This window comes from Orycteropus afer, unplaced genomic scaffold (genome assembly GCF_000298275.1).
Source record: "Orycteropus afer afer isolate SDZICR_OR568_19922 unplaced genomic scaffold, OryAfe1.0 scaffold00510, whole genome shotgun sequence".
Taxonomy (NCBI): Eukaryota; Metazoa; Chordata; class Mammalia; order Tubulidentata; family Orycteropodidae; genus Orycteropus; species Orycteropus afer.
The window spans coordinates 910,115-932,367 of NW_006922097.1; the positions used below are offsets into that span (position 1 = coordinate 910,115).

The following is a 22,253-nucleotide window of genomic DNA, read 5'->3' on the forward strand; positions in this document are numbered from 1 at the left end:
TACTTAACATACCTTGTGTGCCTACCTTTTTTTTTTTTTTTTTTTTTTTTAAAAACCAAAAACTTTTTCCCGGTGATTACTTTGCTTGTATTTGTCCGTTTCAAACCATAGAATCTTTCAGTATGGCAACTCAAGGCTTAATTTTTTTTTTTTTTTTTTTTTAGAAAATCCAAATTACTACTCCTTTCGGTGAAAGTAGTTGTTGAGTAGTAACTGGAGAAGCATCCTCAGGTAGTAAAAGGAGAGTGATGAAGAAAGCTAGGAACTTAAGTTCTCTGGATGAATTTTCTTCACTTTTGCTAGCTCACATACAAACATACACAATTAATAGGAACTCTACTTCTTTACATACTGACTTTTTTGTTATTGTTGTTAATTTTTGTTGTGATTTGGGTGAAAGTTTACAGAACTAATTCATTTTCCATACAGTAGTTCATACACATTTTGTTTCATGACATTGACTGCAATTCTCCACAACGTAACAGTTCTCCTCCCACTTTATATAGTGACTCTTTGAACTCCCATTTCAAGCATATTTTACTCTAAAACTGTCCATGCCTTTAGTCTCCTTCATGAATGTGAAGAATTTTTAAAAGATGATTGTGATGATTAACTGTTTTTGTTCACATAATTTTCCTCAAATTTTCACCCTAAAATAAAAGGAATTAAATTATATGAACATGTATCAACTAGCCATAAACATTGAAGTATGATTTGTACAAGTGAACTAAAACAAATGGAAAATTTACGTGTGAATAATCACATTCTGACAATTTTGGTTTTGACAGTTTGAGCCCATGTTTTGCTAATATTCTTTCAAATTGTCCATGTTTCTCTTTCAAAATCTGTTTGCTTTAGTATTCATCATCTGGAGAAAAACTAAAATGCCAGCAGCAAGAGGAACTACAACAGCTTCACCAGAATTTTCACCGGCTCCAGAATCTGTGCAACTCAGCTGAAAAGGAACTTCGATATGAACGAGGAAAGAATTTGGACTTAAAGCAACATAATAGCTTACTTCAGGAAGAAAGCATTAAGGTAATTCTAGCGGGCACATTCTTTATTGAAGGGTCTGTGATGTGGTAGTGGTAGTGTCAGACCTTGTCTAACTAACTTCAGGGAGAATACAGATCCCCATCAGGATCAGCCCAAAGCTGATTGCTGTGAGGTGGAGATCAGACATACCTCCACTCTTCAACCTTTTTACTAATTCTGACACCTCCCGACAGCACTCTCTAGTTCTCTGCTGGGTTTGATTTGTTGCAATGGCCACATAGAACTCACAGACCACACTCACAGTTACATGATTTATTAGGGAAGTTAACACGGGATCAGGATTAACTTGGAAGTAACTGGAGCAGGATCAATGTCAGGAAGCATACAAGCAAGGTTTGGAAGCCTCCCTGAAAAGGAAGAGCACATCCCTCCCTTCTCTACTGTACACAGCTTGTGCTCTCTCTCTCTCTCTTTCTCCCCTTCGTGCCCCTTCAGGACAGGCCTGCTCTCAGTCATGCACACCCACTCTTGACTATGCATGTCCCGTTCAAGACAAGCCTCCTCTCAGCCCCCTAAGGACAGGCCTCCATTAGGCCTCTGCCCCACTTGGACAAGTATTACAGCTCTTTTAGCTCTACCAACAAGTGCCTAGAGGCACCCTACTTTGCCCAGCAATCTTCCTGCCCAGAGGCACTCAACTCTGTCTTGCTCTGTGAGTCAATAAGACAACTATAGCTGCTTCGATCCATAGGCCAAGGAGCCCACCATCTCACATCAGTCTCCTGATTATGCTGCTGCTGTTTCTCATAATCTTGCCCTTGTCTCCAGTGTTACAACTTTCTCTGTCTTCTGAGTATAGGAAGTTCTCAGTGCAGGGACCCTGGCTCCAAAGGATGCACTGTGCTTCAGGTTCTTCTTGATGATAATGAAGTTCCTCCCGCAACCTCTGTAAGACGGCTGCTTATATAAGCAAGTGGCTCAATCCAGTTGGACAGATTTACACACCCTATTTGCATAGTAGACATCAATCCCTTCAATGGACCAATTATTTTCTAATGGCTCCAACTATTTGTGTAGTAACTGGCATTTTCTGCCAGCAGGGACTGGCTGCATCCATGGGAAAAAGTAACAAACCTCTACAAAGGACTAGGGCAACGGCAACAAATCCTCAGAGCCCAGGGAAAATCTCCCAAGCTGTTTTCTTTTTCTTTATTTTTTTTTACAGAACCAAGGCAAAAGGGCACATAAACAAAAACTCATTTCACCAGAGGATCTCAGTTGGCCCTGGAGATAAATGAATAAAAAATTCCTCCACTTTGTATTTTGTGATAGAGTTGGTAGATGGGTGTTACTAACATACTGAGCTATCTGTTAACTTTCTTCTTTAACTTTTCTCCATTAAATAGATACCAAGTTTAGTTGTTTCTCTGCTGTTGAATGAGGGTATGTGCTGTCAAACTGTAAATATAAAAAGTTTTCAAATTACGTAGTCTTTTGAAATTATTAGGTAAAATTTTTAGCACTTACTAAATTTCCATGACTTGAGCCAAAGCCCTGGTTGACCTGCCCTCATTTCATCTGTAGGATTTATTTATCCCTAATACATATATCTATTATTATTAGTTGCATCAAATATCAACTGCATTAAGGTACTATTCATGGAAGGATCAGTTGTTTGTAACATGAGAGGATCAGAAAATTAGAAGGACATTACCCAAACATGCATGTTTTAAATAATCTTTGTAAAATTGCCACCCACAGATTCATCTTAACTTTGTGAATCATGTAAGTGTTCAAACTGAACTACCATGTGAAATAGTATTTCCCTGAAATTTTAGTTCAAATCTGTAACTATGAATTAGGGATCTGGCTTCTCTAAACCCCTATCTAACCAATTAAAAAAGCTGTTGCCATCAAATTGACTCCATCTCGTTATGACTCTATGTGTTTCAGGACAGAACTACATTCTGTAGGGTTTTGGATTTTCAGAAGTAGATCACCAGGACTATCTTCCAAGGCACTTCTGTTTGGGTTCAAATACTAAACTGTTTTGGTTAGTAGCCAAGTGCTTAACCATTTAAAATTATGGAATTGGACATTCAACAAATATTTACTGAGCATCAATCATATGCCAGACAAGCAGTCTTGGTAGGTAAAATAGACACAGTCTTTACCCCCAGAGAGTTTATAGTCTAGTGCATGGGGTGGCAAACTTTGGTCCATGGGTTAAATTCTGTCTTTTCCTGATTTTGCTAACAGAGTTTCATTTGTGGCACATCAAACAAAAACCATACTCACTGTTGTCAAGTCAATTCTGACTCATAGCAACCCCTCCTTGGGTTTCCAAGGCAGTATTTCTACAGAAGTAGATTGCCCAGTCTTCCTTCCAAGGAGTGGCTGGTGAGTTTGAACTGGAGCCTTCTGGTTAGCAGTCAAATTCCTTAGGCACTATGCCACCAGAGCTCCCAGGGGAGACATAGAAGAAAACAAATGATCATTTTTCTTCAAGCGAAGTCCTTCTAGGGAGCTCTGGTATCCCAGGATTATTCAGATAAACCTCTTCCTTTTCCTCACTTTTCATTATTTTTTGAATATTAATCAAATTCCCTCAATGCTTTGTAGTTTTTAATTAAATCTTAAATCTTTATCATAATTTCTCATAAAGCAGCCTTTCATTTTCCCCTTCAAACTGTTCAACTGTGAATGTCCTCTGGTCATACCACATGGTTCTTAAGGTGCTGTGACCAGAACTATACACATCATGATGCCTTCCTTACACGATTATTGTTGTTAGGTGCCGTCAAGTAGATTACGACTCATAGCAACCCTACTTAAAACAGAACGAAACACTACCAGATCCTACACCTTCCTCAGAGTCATGTCTGTGTTTGAGCCCATTGTTGCAGCCACTGTGTCAATCCATCTCATTGAGGGTCTTCCTCAACACATAATTGTTGTTGTGTTGTTGTTATTTGCCATTGAGTTGGCCCCGACTCACAGCGACCCCTCCTTGGGTTTCCGAGGCAGTATCACTACAGAAGTAGGATTGCCCAACCTTCCTTCTGAGGAGTGGCTGGTGGGTTTGAACCGCCAGCCTTCTGGTTAGCAGTCAAGTGCCTTAGGCACTATGCTACCAGAGCTCCTCAACACATAATTAGTGCCCTAGAAATATTTGTTGAATTAATTAACAGAGTCTTTCAAGGATGCGAAACCATGGCTTGGTAAAAGAAGAAGATGATTTTTGTTCTATTTTAAATCTGCTTCATGGTGGGATAAATTATTGGCTATTTTGGTAATGAGACATCAGCCTCTTGTCTGGCCCCTTAGGTCAGGCACCTTAGAGGGATCATGTACAATAGCTACCTTTTACTGACAGTTTGTCCACTTGATCTCCTACAAACCTCCCTACAACCCTGGGGTCAGCATTTTATAGATAAAGAAGCTGTTCAAGGTTGCAAAGCTAACAAATTGTCGAGTCAGAATTAAAACCCAGGTCTGTTTCTATCTTTCTTGTATAGAGCTGTCTTCCATGTTACACCTCTCCTCAATTTGAGGTTATTTTTTAACCTCAGCTTTGCACACTTGGGGCTCACTTTTTAAAATCCACTCAGAGGTGGTCTAGTTTTGGGTCTCTGACTAATGTTCCACATGCTTTTGAGACTTATGCTAGGAAACTGATACTAATTTATTACTTTTTAGCCACTTTATTGTGAAACATACCTTTCAGAAATTATTTAAAACATAATATTTGGTGTGAAGAATTGTTGTAAAGTAACTATCTATATAACCACCACCCAAAACAAGAAATAACACATTACCAGCATGACAATAGCTTCCTTCATGCCTCTTTCCTATCATAACCTCAAATCCTTTCTACCTTAGCAGTAGCCACTAATTTTACAATACCTTTCTTTACTTTGTAGTTTTACTACCTATAAATAAATGAGGGAGCTCTGGAAGCATAGTGCCTAAGGCATTTGACTGCTAACCAGAAGGCTAACGGTTCAAACCCACCAGCCACTCCTCGGAAGGAAGGTTGGGCAATCCTGTTTCCGTAGTGATACTGCCTCGGAAACCCAAGGAGGGGTCACTATGAGTCGGGGCCGACTCGACGGCATATAACAACAACAACAACAATGATTTATGAACATTTGGCCTGTTTCTGGCTTGAGTTTATTAAAAAGAATGATATGGGCTTGCAGCTCTGTAACCACCAACATTGAGACATGATACTGGATCTCTTCTTGGTGCTCAGATGTCGCAACCTAAAGCCAAAGAAGTGATCCTGGGTTCACATGCTGTCAGCCATGAAGGTGTTTACTCTAGTGATGGTGTCTTGTTTCCATCATTACTAGAGGAGTAATACATGATATTACTGTCAAAATGCTCAGTGTTGGCTCTATAACTGATGGGGGAAAAAAAGCCTTTAGTTTTTTGGCCTATGGAGTAAATGGACAATATAATATGAAAGAACATGTACCCAGTATTCTGTTACAGTGAGAAGTTTAGGTTTCATAAACCTAAACCAATTTAATGCCTCAAATATTCCAACAACCAATAGATTTTTTTCTTCTTCTGTCCATTGGAGTTGTCTGTGTCATACTGAATTTTTTTATGACTGGATTATTCTTGAAAAATGAAATTTCTAGGCTTTCTGATAGGTTTAGAGTGCTAACCAGAAGGCTAGCTATTCAAGCCCACTAGCCATTCCTCAGAAGGAAGACTGGGCAATTTACTTCCATAAAGATACCACCTGGGAAACCCAAGGAGGGGTCGCTATGAGTAGGAATCTAATCAATGGCAGTGAGTTTGATTTTTTTTTGGTTTCAAATTCTGCAATCCACCTGGAATTTATTTTTGTGTTTACTGTGAGTTTTGGGTCTGTCTTAGATTGGGACCTGTAGAGAGGCAGAACAGTGAAGTGTATATATAAATACATGCAGAGAGATTTGTTTCAAAGAAATGGCTCATGCAGTTGTGGAGGCTGACAAGTCCCAGATCCATGGATCAGGCAGCAGACTGGAGGCGTCTCTTGATGCACATGGTAGCAGGGCTGAGGAATCCAAACTTTGTAGGTCAGGCAGCAGGCTGTTGGCTCACATCCCAAGAACCAGAGGTCACAGGATGATGAGGCAAATGCAGGGCTGAATGCGAGGTAGAGAGAGAGAGCCTGAGCTTTACCAAAATATCCATATATATTGGGTGCAAGCCACACCCTGAAGGAGAATCACCTTTCCTGATCGGCTGCTTACATCAGATCACAAAATGAAGATTGATTACGTAATATCTGCCAAACCATAATCATGGCCTAGCCAAGTTTACAATAATGTTAACCATCACAGGATCTGTTTTTTCTTTCTTTCTTTTCTTTTTAATGGATATCCAGTTGTCTGGAAATGGTACCTCCTTCTCATTGATGTACATTGTCATTTAGGTCATAAAAAATATCTATGGACCAGTGATATAATGATTCTACCAAATGAAATATCAAGATATCACTCAAAAACTGTTCCATTTTAATTTTGAGGCTACTTTACTAATGAAAGTATGACACTAAAAATTTTAGTCACAAATAAAACAGTTTTTGTTTCTAAGATTTGTAATGACAATAGCAACCATGTAGCTTCCCATTGAAAGAGAGTTGGATAAAAGATTAAATAACCTTTCTGAGTAATTTTAATAAATTCCTGTAAAACATTAAAAAAAAAAAAAAAACCCTGCACGTATGTGGTATGTTTCTCAGTTCTTTTTTCTGTTCCATTGTTCTATTTGTCTATCCTTGTGCAAATATAATACTAGCCTAATTATTTTAGTTTTATATGATGGTAGCATAGTGTCTAAGGCACTTGACTGCTAACCAGAAGGCTGACGGTTCAAACCCACCAGCCACTCCTCGGAAGGAAGGTTGGGCAATCCTACTTCTGTAGTGATACTGCCTCGGAAGCCCAAGGAGGGGTCACTATGAGTCGGATCCAACTCGATGGCAGTGAATTTTTTTTTAATGTATATATATATATTATCTAAGTCTTCTCTAATTTCTGTCAGTATTGTAGTTTTCTCTGTAGAGGTCTCATACATCTTGTTGGATATATTGATAGGTGTTGTTGCTTTCAATACTATTATAAATGACAATTTTTTAAAAATCTAGTTTTCTAACTATTGCCAATATACAGGATTTTTTTTTTCAAAAAATTTGTTGTACTCATATTCTTATATATATTATTTTGGATTTCTAATGTAAGCAATCATATCATCTGAGAATAAGGATACTTTTTTTTAAAAGTGATTTGTGTGAAAGTTTACAGAGCAATTTCACTTTCCATACAGCAGTTCACATACACTTTGTCTCATGACATAGACTACAATTTACCACAATGCAACAGCTCCCCTCCCACTTTTCCCCCTCCCCATAGTTACCTCTTCCCTGTGTCCATCTCTTCATGCACTCCTGCCCCCAGCAGCTGTCTCCCTGTGCATACACAGCCCTTCTATTCTCCCATGATTGTTTCCTCCAAGGAGTGTATCTACCTAATGTAAATGTTCAGCTCATATGTCTGTCTTTTCTTTCGCTGGAAACTACAGGCATGAGTTCAATTCTAGACCTGAAGGTTCCATCAAGCTCTTATTAGACCAGCAAACCTGGTCTTTTTTTTTTTTTACATGAGTTTGAGTTTTGTTCTACATTATTCTCCCACTTTATCCAGGATCTCCTACATAGAAGATACTTCCCTTTTTTCCTTTCCAAAAAATGTTATCTTTCTTTTTTCTTGTTCTATACACTAGGTAAGATCTCTAGTAAAATATTGAATAGAATAGGTAAAAATGGGCATCCTTGTCTCGTTTCCAAACTCAATAAAAAATCTCTCATTTTTTCACCAAAAAGTATGTTTCTATAGATTTTTTCTTATAGATATTCTTTATTGCATTAAGGAGATTTTTTCTACTCCTAGTTTGCTCAATGTTTTATGATGAATGCATATTGAATTTCATCAAGTACTTTTTCTGCATCTTATGGCATATAAGATTTTTCTTATTTAATCTGTTAATGCAGTGAATTACATTAACTACAGCGTTATGTTCTAATGTCAACCTAAATTTGTGTTCCTGGGCTAAACCCAACTTCCTCATGAATTCCCTTTTCTGGACATTACTGGATTTGGTTGGCTAATTTATTTTTTTTAAGAGCTTTATAATTTTATGGGAAAGATACAACTCAGAAAAGGTGGGTGAGAATGCTTTCACAACTTGATGATGTAATCAATGCCACTGAAGTGTAAATGTAGAAACTTGGATTGATGTATGTATTTGCTGTGTTCCCAACTACAACAGCATAATTAAAATTTGTAATTGATTAAAAAAGAAAAGAGCTTTACAACTTTGTTCATGAATGAGACTGGCCTGTCTTTTTCTCTTGTCAAATTCTTGTCAGGTTTTGGTATCAGAGTTTTCCTTAGCTTCTTAAAGTAAGATGAACAATATACTACCTCTTTTTATAATTCTGAAAGGGTTTCTGTAAGATTACAATAATTTCTTCTCAGTTATTTAGGAGAGCTCATCCTCGATGCAGTCTGATTCTGGAGTTTACTTTATGGAACAGTTTTCAATTGCTAATTCAGTTATCTTAACAGTTATAAGAGAAGTCAAGTTTTTAAATTTCTTCTTTTATCAAATATGACATATTTTATTTTTGTTTAGAAATATTTCCATTTAATTTAAATTTTTATATAAAGTTATCCATCATGCCTTCTTATTAATTTTTAATAATAATAATAAGGATCTTTTTTTTTACTTTCCTCATGTTAGCTACCAATGCTTTCTTGCTTTCCCTTGATCACTCTCAATAGAAGTTTATTCATTGTATTAGAATTTTCAAAGAATTAACTTTCAATTTTGTTCATCTACTTTACTGTATACTTGGTAGTTGTTGTTGTTATGTTCTTGGTAGAGGAATAATAAATACAAGTATTTCACAATTTAAATGGAGTAAAATATTGAGTTACAGCAGTACACTGACAGAAATTCAAGCTGGATTCACAAGAGGATATGAAATGATGGATATCATTGCTGATACCAGCAGGATCTTAGCTGAAAGCAGAGAATAGCAGAAAGATGTTTATCTGTGTTTTATTGACTATGCAGAAGCATTCAACTGTGTGGATCATAACAAATTATGGATAACATTGTGAAGAATGGGAATTCCAGAACATATAATTGTGCTCATGAGGAACCTGTGCTAGGCCAAGAAGCACAGAACAAAATCAGGGAAGATGTCAGCACTGAATCCTTTCACCTTACTTATTCAATCTGTATGCTAAGCAAATAATTCAAGAAGCTGCATGACATGAAAAATAACATGGCATCAGGATTAGAGGAATACTCATTAACAACCTACAATATGCAGATGACACAAACCTTGCTTGCTTTCTGAAAGCGAGGACTTGAAGCACTTACAGGTGAAGATCAGAGGCTACAGCCTTTAGTATCGATTACTCCTCAACATAAAGACAACAACAAAAATCCTCACAACTGGACCTATAAGCAACATCTTGATAAATGGAGAAAAGATTGAAGTCATCAAGGAATTCATTAGACTTGGAGCCACAATCAACACCCATAGAAGCAGTCAAGAAATCAAACGACATGTTGCATTGGGCAAATCTGCTGCAAAAGATCTCTTTGAAGTGTTAAAAAAAAATGAAGATGTCACTTTGAAGACTAAGGAGCCCCTGATGCAAGCTATGATATTTTCAGTCACTTCATATTTATGTGATAGCTGGAAAAGAATAAGGAAGACCAAAGAAGAATTCTTGCATTTGAATTATGATGTTGTCTTGGAAGAACTGTAGCCACAATGTTCTTTAAAAACGAGGATGTTAAGACTTCATCTCATGTATTTTGGACATGTTATTGGAAGACATCATGCTTGGTGAAGTAGAGGGTCAGTGATAGACAGGAAGACCCTCAGGAGGTGAACTGACACAGTGGCTGCAGCAATGGGCTCAAACACATCAATGATTGTGAGGATGGCACAGGACCGGGCAGTGTTTCGTTCTGTTGTACATTGGGCTGCTATGAGTCAAAACTGACTTGATGACACCTAACAACAACAATAACAAGAAAATATACAGTAGTAGATTAGGAGATCTGTATTCAGACCTTGGTTCTATCATTTCCTTACTATGTCTGGGACTCAGTTTTTTGATCTCTAAAATGGAATAAAATATAGTGCCTAAGGCATTTGGCTGCTAACCAGAAGACTGGCAGTTCAAACCCACCAGGCACTCCTCAGAAGGAAGACTGGACAATCTACTTCCATAGCGATACCACCTCAGAAACCCAAGGAGGGGTCACCATGAGTTGGATTCTACTCATTGGCAGTGAGTTTGGTTTGGTTTTGGTTACTTCATGGACATATAAGCCTAAGAAATGTGAAGTCGTTATGTTAGCATCTATCTCAGTTCTGTACTGCAGCTACAGTGGAAATTCTATTAGTTATTCTTGAATAACAGTTAATGTTTATTAGGAGTTTTGTATGTGTCTGACTCTGTTTTTGATGCTTTATCTTATATAACGCAGCCTGGCAACTATCCTATGAGATTAGTAGTTATTATCCCCATATTACATAGGAAGAAACTGATACTCAGAGAGACTGAACACAATTAACTTTTTTTCAGATTCACATGATAAAATCTGATTAATGAATATACAGAAGTCACAAGTGGAGAAGTTTAAAGTTGTTGTTAGGTACCATCGAGTAGATTCCAACTCATAGCAACCCGTAGGTACAATAAGACAAATCACTGCCAGGTCCAGCACCATCCTCATGATCTTTGCTATGTTTGAGCCTGTTGTTGCAGCCACTGTGTCAGTCTGTCTCACTGAGGGTCTTCCTAATTCACTGACCCTCTACTTTACCAAGCATCATGTCCTTGTCCAGGAACTGGTCTCTCCTGATAACATGTCCAGAGTTCATGAGACAAAGTCTTGCCATCTTTGCTTCTAAGGAGCATTATGGCTGTACTTCCTCCAAGAAAGATTCGTTCATTCTTCTAGCAGTCCATGTTGTTGTTGTTGTTATGTGCAGTTGAGTCAGACCTGACTCATAGCGACCCCTCCTTGGTTTTCCGAGGTGGTATCACTACGGAAGTAGATTGCCCAGCCTTTCTTCCAAAGGTTTGAACCGCCAGCCTTCTGGTTAGCAGTCAAGTGCCTTAGGAACTATGCTACCTGATATTGTCCAGCTTTCACATGCATGTTATATTAAGTGCCATCGTTTTTGCTTCAACTCATAGCAACACCATGTACAACAGAATGAAACACTGCCCGGTCCTTTGCCATCCTCACGATCTTCGCTATGCTTGAGCCCATCTTTGCAGCCACTGTGTCAATTGATCTTGTTGAGGGTTTTTCCCTTTTACGCTGACCCTCTGCTTTACCAAGCATGATGTGCTTCTCCCAGGGTCTGTCCCTTCTGACAACATGGCCAAAGTACATGAGACAAGTCTGGCCATTCTCGCTTCTAAGGAACATTTCAGCTATACTTGTTCTAAGACAGATTTGTTTATTGTTCTGGCAGTCCATGGTATTTTCAGTACTTTTCCTCAACACTGCAATTCAGATGCATCAATTATTTTTTGGTTTAACTTATTCATTACTCAGCTTTCACATGGATATGAGGGAAAAAGAAAATACTGTGAAAATACCTTGGTTTGGTTCAAGCTCAGCTTACTCTTCCAAGTGACATCTTTGCTTTTTAACACTTGGAAGAAATATTTTGCAGAAGATTTGTCCAGTGCAATATGTCACTTGCTTTCATGACTGCTGCTTCTATGGGCATTGATTGTGGATCCAAGTAAAATGAAATCCCTGACAACTTCAGTCTTTTCTCCCTTTATTGTGATGTTGCTTGTTGGTCCAGTTGTGAGGATTCTTGTTTTATTTATGTTGAGGTGTAATCCATACTGAAGACTGTAGTCTTTGATCTTTATCAGTAAACGCTTCAAGTCATCTTCACTTTCAGCAAGCAAATGTGTCATCTGCATATGACAGATTGTAATTGAATCATTCTCCAATCTTGGTGCCACATTCTTTTTCATATAGTGCAGTTTCTGAGATTATTTGCTTAGCATAAAGATTGAGTGAGTATGGTGAAAGGATACAACTCTGATGCATACCTTTCCTGATTTTGAATCATGTAATATCCCCTTGTTCTGTTTCAAGGGCTGTTTTTTGGTCTATTTACAGGTTCCACATGAACACAATTAAGTGTTCTGGAATTCCAATTCTTCGCAGTTATCCATAATTTGTTATGATCTACATAGTCAAATGCCTTTGCATAGTCAATAAAACATAGATAAACATCTTTCTGGTATTCTCTGCTTTCAACCAAGATCCTTCTGACATCAGCAATGATTAGTCATCATTCCACACCCTCTTTTGAATCTGGCTTGAATTTCTGACAGTTCCCTATCAATGTACTACTACAACCATTTTTGAATTATCTTTAGCAAAAATTCTTCATGTATGCTATCCTTGTCCTTGATATCACAAGGACACACACAACTCACCTGATATTTAGTTATTAATGATATTGTTCAATAATTTCTGCATTCTATTGGATTGCTTTTCCTTGGAATGGGAACAAATATGGATCTCTTCCAGTCAGTTGACTAAGTAGCTGTCTTCCAAATTTCTTGGCATAGATGAGAAAGTGCTTCCAGCTTTGCATCCATTTGTTGAAATATCTCAATTGGTATTCCATGAATTGCTAGAGCCTTATTTGTCACCAAAGGAGCTCTGGAGGTACATTTGACTGTTAACCAGAGGTTGGCAGTTCAATCCACCAGCCACTCTATGTAAGGAAGATGGGGCATTCTACTTCTGTAAAGATTTACCACCTCAGAAAAGCAGTGGGGGTCGCTGTGAGTCAGAATTGACTTGATGGCAATGAGTTTGGGTTTTCTTTGGTTTATTTTTCATCAGTACCTTCAGTGAAGCTTGGACTTCTTCATTTAGTACCATTGGTTCTTTATCATATGGTACCTCCTGAAATGGCTGAACATCAACCAGTTCTTTTGGTACAGTGACTCTGTGTATTCCATCCATCTTCTTTTTATGCTTCCTGTATTGTTCAATTTTTGCCCATAGAATTCTTCAGTACTGCAACTGAAGTCTTGAATTATTTCTGCAGTTCATTCAGCTTGAGAAATACTGAGTGTATTCTTCTCTTTTTGTTTTCTAATTCCAGTTCTTTGCACATTTCATTATAATACTTTTTCTTCTTGAAATCTTATGTTCACCTCTTTTATTTAATCATTTCTTCCACTCACATTAGGTATTTTACACTCAAGCAAGTTTCAGAGTCTCTTCTGACATCCATTTTGACCTTTTCTTTCTTTCCTGTCTTTTTAATGACCTTTTGGTTTCTTCGTGTATGCTGTGCTTGATGTCACAAGGACACACACAACTCATCTGATCTTTAGTCATTAATGTTCAATGTATCAAACCTGTCCTTGAGATGAACTCTAAACTCTGGTAGGATATACTCAAGGTTGTATTTTGGCTCTCCTGGACTTGTTTTAATTTTCTAAAGCTTCAACTTGAACTTGCAGATGAGCAATTGAGAGTCTGTTCTGCCATAGGGTCCTGGCCTTGTTCAGACTGATATTGAGCTCCTCCATTGTCTCTTTCCACAGATGTAGTTGACTTGATTCCTGTGTATTCTATCTGGCAAGGTCCATGTGTATAGTCACTGATCATGTTGTTAAAAAAAAAGGTATTTGGAATGAAAAAGTCATTGGTCTTGCAAAATTCCATCATGCAATCTCTGGCAAACTTTCTGTTCACCAAAGTCATATTTTCCAACTACTAATCCTTCTTTTTTGTTTCCACCTTCCACATTTCAATCACCAGTAATTATTAATGCATCTTGGCTACATGTTTGATCAATTTCAAATTGCTGTAGTTGGCTCAGTAAAGTGACAGATGAGTGATGGTTTTTAGTTATAATCCCCACTAATTCAGTTGAAAAGGTATGAACCTAGAGAATTCTGTTTTACATGAGGACAAAGTAAATTCTAAGTATTTGGTCTATGATCCCTGTCTAGTATATGCATTCACCAGGTTATGATGTTCTTTAGAATATTATTCATTGATTAGCTCAGTAAATATTAAGTACTTACTGTCTGGCACTTTAATAGGCCTTAGGTATTGAGAAGTGAACAAAGCACATGGTCCCTGCTCTTTTGAATGTAGAACAAGAAAGAGGGATGATAAACAAGTAGGTAAATAAATGTTTAATTATTAATTGTGGTAAATGCTCTGAAGGAAATAAATGTGCTGTGGTAATATTGAGAGTAAGAAGACTTTTTCATATTAAATAATCGTGAAAAGTTTCTCTGGCAAAATGACATTTAAGCTAAGATCTGAAGAATACACAATAGCCAAGCATGCATTAAGGAGGGAAAATGGGAAGCGTTCCTGGCCATGGGAATAATGGGAAAACATTAGTGTGTTGGAAACTCTAAATAGAAATCAGCATGACAGGAGTTTAGTAGTAAAAGGAAGAATGAAAGATGGCTTTAAAGAGGTAGACAGGGACAAGATTATACAAAGCCAAGAAAACAGCTCAGTTGTGATCCAAAATTATGGGAATCCACTAAAAGAGTTTGAACAGGGGAGTCCAGTAGTCCAGTTTATGTTTATAAAAGAACACTTTGGCTCTTTGGTGGCTGTGAGGTCCAGAAGATCCTGGCTTGACTCTGTTTATCAGAACTCATTATCCCCACCCACTTGTCCCCTAAGAAACCCCTCAGTAAAATGGTTTGAACCCCCTCCCCCAAAAAAGAAAACTTTGGCTACAGTGTAGAGAATAGATTAGAAGAAAGCAACAATGGAAGTAGCAGGAACGGTACAGAGGCTTTTGTTATAGCCCAGGCTAGAAATGATGATCTAGACTTGGTTGGTGGCAAAAACAACACAAATAGATGGATGCAAGGGATGTTGTGGAAGTAAAGTGACAGCATGAACTGAATGTGGAATTGGCTCATGATGACTCTGAAGTTAATGGCCTAAACAGAAGGTTGAATATTGGTATTATTTATTGCAAGTAGTAAGACATAAAGGAAAAACCAGGGCCGATGGGACCGCAGCAGGATCCAGAAAAGGGGAGGGAAACAGACAGCGCCCACTCCAAAGGCAGGAAAGAGGGAAAGCCAAGTGGAGAGGTTTCGAAGAGCTAAGGGAGATGAACTTGTCTGGCAGTTTGTCAGACTGTGGTGGCTTTTGTGTTGCTGTGAGGCTGGAGCCAGCAGGGTTGCACATGGTACACAGGTTCAATGCAGCTTCCAGACTGAGACAGACTTGGAAGAAGGAAGAGGCCATCCACTTCTCAAAGAATTGGCTAGGGAAAACCTTATGAATAGCAGAGAAACATAGACTGAAACTTTACTGTACAACTTTATGAATAGCACAGAAACATTGTCTGATACAGTACCAGAAGACAAGCCTCTTAGGTTGAAAGGCACTCAAAATAAACTGGGAAAGAGCTGCCTCATCAGAGAACCAACCTTAATGATACAGATAAAGTAAAGCTTTTAGGATCTCCATTTGCCGATGTGGCACAACTCAAATTCAGAAGAAACAACTGCAAACATCCATTAATAATCAGAACATGGGATGTACAAAGGGTGAATCTAGGAAAATTAGGAATTGGCATAAATGAAATGGAACACATAAAGATTGATATCCTAGGGATTAGTGGGCTGAAATGGACTGGTTTAAGCCATTTTGAATCAGACAACCACATGATCTAATATGCCAAGAGTGACAGCACTGAAGAGGAATGGCGTGGCATTCATCATCACAAAGAATGTTTCAAGATCTGTCCTGAAGTACAGTGCTGTCAGTGATAGGATAATATCCATATGCATACAAGGCTATGGCCTTGGAAACCCAAGGAGGGGTTGCTATGAGTTGGGTCTGACTCGACGGCACATAACAACAACAACACAACAACAATAAGGATGATCAGTTTATTATACAAATTTAGGCACCAACTACCAAAGCCAAAGAGGAAGAAATTGAAGATTTTTATCAACTTTTGCAGTCTGAAATTGACCAACCATGCAATCAGTATGTGTTAATTATCACTGGTGACTGGAATGCAAAAGTTGGAAACAGAAGAATCACCTGTAGTTGAGAAATTTGGCCTGGGTGACAGAAATAATGCTGGAGACAGCATTATAGATTTTGCAAGACCAGTGACTTACTCATAGCAAATATCTTTTTTCAATAACACAAACAGTGGCTATACACGTGGACTTCACCAGATGGAACACAGAGGAATCAGATTGACTACATCTGTGGCAAGAGGCAATGGAAAAGCTCAATATCTTCAGCCAAAACAAGGCCAGGAGCTGATTGTGGAACAGAGCATCAACTGCTCATATGCAAGTTTACCTTGAAGTTGAAGACAATTAAAACAAGTCCACGAGAGCCAAAATACGACCTTGAATATATCCCTCCTGATATCTAAAGACTATCTAAAGAATAGATTTGATGCATTGAACATCAATGCATCAATGGCTGAAAACCAGAGGAATTCTGCGTTGACATAAAAAACATCATCCATGAAGAAAGCAAACAGTGATTAAAAAGACAGGAAAGGAAGAAAATACCAAAATGGATATCAGAAGAGACTCTGAAACTTGCTTTTGAATGGAGAGTAGCAAAAGCAAATGGAAGAAATGACAGAGTAAAAGAGCTGAACAGAAGATTTCAAAGAGCAGCTTGAGAAGACAAAGCCAATTATTATAATGAAATGTGCAAAGACCTGGAGATAGAGAACCAAAAGGGAACAACATGTTTGGCATTTTTAAAGCTGAAAGAACTGAAGGAAAAAATTCAAGCCAGGAGGTGCAGCATTGGAAGATTCTATGGGCAAAATATTGAGTGATGCAGGAGATATGAAAAGAAGATAGAAGAACACACAGAGTCACTCTACCAAAAAGAATTGGTTGATGTTCATCCATTTCAGAGGGTGACATATGATCAAGAACCAATGATATTGAAGGAAAAGGTTGAAGCTGCATTGAAGGAAGTGGCGAAAAACAAGACTCCAGGAATTGACGGAATACCCATTTAGATGTTTCAACAAACAAATGTCACACTGGAGGCACTCACTCAGCTATGCCAAGAGATTTGGAAGACAGCTACCTGGCCAACTGACTGGAAGAGATCCATATTTGTACCCATTCCAAAGAAAGGTGATACCACAGAATGTGGAAATTATCAAACAATATCATTAATATCACATGCAAGTAAAATCTTACTGAACATAATTCAAAAATGGTTGCAACAATATGTTGACAGAGAACTTCCAGAAATGCAAGGTGGATTCAGAAAAGGATGTGGAACAAGGGATATCATTGCTGATGTCACATGGATCTTGACTCAAAGCAAGGAATACCAGAAAAATGTTTACTTTGTTTTATTGACTATGCAAAAGCATTTGATTATGTGAACCGCAACAAATTATGGGTAACATGGAGAAGAATGGGAATTCCAGAACACTTAATTGTACTCACGAGGAGCCCATACGTAGACCAGGAGGCTGTCATTCGAACAGCACATGGAGACACTGCATGGTTTAAAATCAAGAAGGGAGTGCATCAGGGTTTTATATTTTCACCATACTTACTCAATCTGTATGCTGAACAAATAATCAGAGAAGCTGGACTACATGAAGAAGAACGTGGCATCAGGATTAGAGGAAGAATCATTAACAACCTGAGATATGCTGACAATACAACTTCGCTTGCTGTGAGGATGACTTGAAGCACTTAATGAAGAAGATCAAAGAATACAGTCTGCAGTATGGATTACATCTCAATCAATATAAAGAAAACAAAAATCCTCACAACTGAATCTATAAGCAGCATCATGATAAATGGAGAAAAGATTGAAGTTGTCCAAGACTTCACATTGCTTGGTTCTACAATTGACGCCAATGGAAGCAGCAATTAGGATATCAGATGACATATTGCACTGGGCAAATCAGCTGCAAAGGAACCCTTTCAAGTGCTGAAGAGCAAAGATGTCCCCTTGAGGACTAAGATGCACCTGACACAAGCCATGGCATTTTCAGTCACCTCATATGCATGTGAGAGCTGGATGATGAATAAGGAAGACCAAAGAAGAATTGATGGTTTTGAGTTGTGGTGCTGGTGAAGAATGCTGAAAGTACCATGGACTGCTAAAAGGGCTAACAAATCTGTCCTGGAAGAAATGCAGCTGGAATGCTCCATGGAAGTGAGAATGACCAGAGTTCGTCTCACCTGTTTTGGTCATGTTGTCAGAAGGGACCATTCCCTGGAGAAGGATGTCATGGTTGGTAAGGTGAAGGGTCGAAGAAAGAGGGGAAGGCCTTCAATGAGATGGATTGATGCAATGGCTGCAGTAATCGGCTCAAGTATAGCAAGTATCATGGAGCTGGCGCAGGACCAGACAATGTTTATTCTGCTGTGCATAGAGTCACTATGAGTTGGAGACAACTTGACGGCACCTAAGAAGACATAAAGAATAACCATTTAAGAGAGATGAGCAGAATAAAGGAGTTTTATTTTGGTGGTTATTGGCATAAAGATAGTACATTAAATCATGGCAATAAATCTACAGACACAATGATCTGCTTTCAAGGCCTAGGATAGTCCAGTAACATTTAGGAGTTGGATAGATTAAAGGAATCTACAAAGGAAACCAAGAAGGAGGAGCAGAGAGGTAATTAAAAACCAGGAGAGTATGGCATTATAGCTTCCAAGAGAGGAGAGCTTTCTAAGATAGAGTGAATGCTACTGAGAACCTAGTTGTCCATTGAATGTATCTAGACAACGGGGAGATCAGTAGCACCCTTGCAAAAAGAAGAAAAAAAAAAGTTTTTTTTGAGTAATGGGGATGAAACCCAGCCTGGAGTAGATTGAAAGAAAGATGGCAAATGCTTAGACCATGTGTACATACAAACTCTTGAGATACATCTTTTGACTGGCTGCCCTATGGCTAGGTAGACTTTGGCAAACCTTACTAACACGGGACAGCACTAGAGATGCAATCAGCCATGTGACTTTGGTATTTGTCAGCTTTGGGGATTTTATTCTTTCCTTTGGAAGCTGCTTTTTCTGGCTCACATTTACATGCATTTCATGTATGTTTTTATCACTCTTATTTATTCTCCTTCTTTAGATAAAAATTGAACTAAAACAGGCCCAGCAGAAGTTATTAGACAGTGCAAAGATGTGCTCTTCCCTCACAGCAGAATGGAAGCACTGTCAGCAGAAAATTAAGGAACTGGAGCTGGAAATACTTAAACAGGCTCAGAGCATTAAATCACAGAACAACCTACAGGAAAAGCTGGTTCAGGAGAGATCTAAAGTTGCTGATGCAGAGAAAAAGGTAATTATACCCATTTAAGCCTATGTGTATCAAATAGAACATACTGGATCTCACCACTGAAATCCTGTTTCCTTAAGGAGTTTAAGAAGCAGATATGGCACAAACTTGATAGAATTCTAGATTGTTTTCTTTACCCTATATTTTCTTTCCTCTCTTTTGTCTTTGACTACTCCTACAGTTCCAGTAAATCCTGAGTGATTTTTTCAATACTGCATGAACTTAAAAATAACTTGCATTAAAGCATTAGTGTGAAATTAAGGAACTGGCTGGGGCCGTATCACTTTTGTTTCATGCTTTCAAATTTCAAAGGATTTAGTCACCTCTCATGGGGTTGGCTGTTTATATAATTCTTATTTTGTAGTTTTTAGGAAGAATTTGTATTGTGAAATAAAACCATTTTGAAATATGGTCCCTGCATTTTAGGTGGCCAAACACCAGGTGGCAGGAATATGCAACAGTTGCAGGATTTTATATGCAGCTTTGTCTGAGAGTCAGACCTTACAGGAAAAAAAATCCTTTCATCAAAACATAAATATAAAGCAAACATTAAAAGTAAATGACAGGAATCCCAGTAATCTCAAAATCTGATGTTGAGCTAAAGTAGCAAAAAAGAGCTAGTAGTGTGTGGTTCCATTTATATGAAGATCAACAGTAGATAAAACTAAGGTATGGTTACAGGATAGTGGTTACCTTTGTGAGGAGTATTGGCTGGGAGGGAGCCTTCTGTCCTGTTGGAGGTATTCTCTATCTTGGTCTGGGAAGTGTTTTTACAGGTAAAACTTCATTGAGTTGTATACTTAAGACACATGTACTTCACTATATTTATGTTACTACTCCATCAAAAGATAATTGGCCAAACTGTTTAAAAATGGTAAAACTGGTAGTAGAGATTGGTAAAATAAAATTTAAGTTTAGACAATGCTAAATATTGACAGTGATTTGGTGCAACAAGAACTCTTATACATCAACTGAGGAATGGGTAGCCAAACTATAGTACATACACACAATGGAATACTATGCAACCCTAAAGAATAACATAGAATTGGCAAAACACCACATAACGTGGATGAACTTGGAGGACGTTATGCTGAGTGAAATAAGTCAATCACAAAAGGAGAAATATTGTATCAGTCCATTATTGTAAAAGTCAAGGAAAGGTTTAGATATGGAAGGAAATTTTCTTTGCTGGTTACCAGGGGTGGGTGGGGAGGGAAGGGAACACTGTTAGATAGGTAGAGATAAGTATTGATTTGGGTGAAGAGAAGGGCAATGTACCAAATGTGAGTGATCAACATGATGCCGTTGAGGAAGAGAAAGACAGAGAGAGGTACATGGGAGGTACAGACAACAAAGATGAACCATTTTGCACAAACAGTACTGCGTTGTCAGTGAAGGCAAACATGGGTATATGGGTGGATAGATGGGTGGATAGGCTGAACTATTAGGTATATCTATGCAGAGGGGAGTGTACCCAAGACCAAGTATAGATTTGGCAGACAATGGTCCTATAAGTGTATTTGTAAGATCTGTAATTATTCCCAGGTGTATAGTAGAGCTGACAAGGGAAAGTTGTAGTCACTTCTTGATCACAGTCAGCTACTCAAATGGACCAAGTAGTTGAACTGGTGGGCTTGGGACCATAGTCACAGGGGACATCAAGCTCAATTGGCATAATATACTACACAAAACATTGTTCCACCTCCTAATTTGGAAAGTAGTGACTGGGATCTTAAAAGCTTGCAAGCAATGATGATGCAATGATGCAATGATGCAGTGATGGGTCTCTCCTCATCCAGAGCAAAGAAGAATGAATAAAACCAAAGATTCATGGAACGAATTAGTCCTAGTGACTGGTACACCATATGATGCCATATGACTATGAGACCAGAAGAACTAGATGGTGTCCAGCTCCCTCATGAGTACAATTAAGTGCTCTGGAATTCCCATTCTTCTCAAAGTTACCCATAATTTGTTATGATCCACACAAGCAAATGCTTTTGCATAGATGGTGTCTGTCAACCACTTGGAGGGGGGTCTATGTAGGAGATCCTGGATAGAGAGGGAGAACAATGTAAAACAAAACTCAAAATCATTTGGAAAGAAAAAAAAATGGGGGGGGGGAACCATGTTTGCTGGTCTGACAGAGGCTGGTGGAACCCCTGAGACTATAGGCCCTAGCTGCCCTTCAGGTCTGGAATTGAGCCCATACCTGTGGCTTCCAGCCAAACAAAAGGCAGGCATATGAGTTGAACATTTACCTGAGGTAGATATACTCCTTGGAGAGAACAATCTTTGGAAAAGGAAGGGCTGTTTATGCACAGGGAGACAGCTCAGGGAGAAAGAGTGCATGGAGGGATGGACACAGGGAAGAGGCAACTATCAGGAAGAAGTGGGAGGGGAGCTGTTGCATTGTGGTAAATTGTAGTCAATGTCGTGAGACAGAGTATATGTGAACTTCTGTATGGAAAGTGAATTTGCTCTTTAAATTTTCACACAAATCACAATAAAAAAAAAGAACTCTTACACACTGACTATAGTTGAAAGAGTAAAAATATAAACACTTTGGAAAATACTTTGGCATTCTCTAGTTAATGATGTCCATATAATACAAACCAATACATCTACTATTAGGCATAAATGCTAGAGAAACTTTTTCTGCATATATGCATCAGGAGACATGAATACAAGCATATTGATAGTAGCATTGTTCCAAGTAGCAGAAAACTGGAAACAACCCAAATGTTCATTGAGAAGGGAATGGATGTATAGTTGTTGTATATTTAAACAACAATGAAAATGAATGAACTACA

General features: G+C 38.3%; 1 protein-coding gene and 1 non-coding gene across 2 annotated transcripts in view; both read left to right on the top strand.

Moving 5' to 3' along the window:
- CCDC30 (coiled-coil domain containing 30) overlaps nucleotides 1-22,253 on the top strand; it is a 218,587-nt gene that overhangs the window by 79,741 nt on the left and 116,593 nt on the right. Inside the window, 2 exon segments of the mRNA XM_042782917.1 lie at nucleotides 859-1,038; nucleotides 19,234-19,443. Coding sequence (XP_042638851.1) covers nucleotides 859-1,038; nucleotides 19,234-19,443 — 390 coding nt within the window.
- Nucleotides 6,450-6,526, top strand: LOC122151516. Its single transcript, XR_006164186.1, has one exon. It is a non-coding gene; the product is annotated as a small nucleolar RNA SNORD47 (small nucleolar RNA).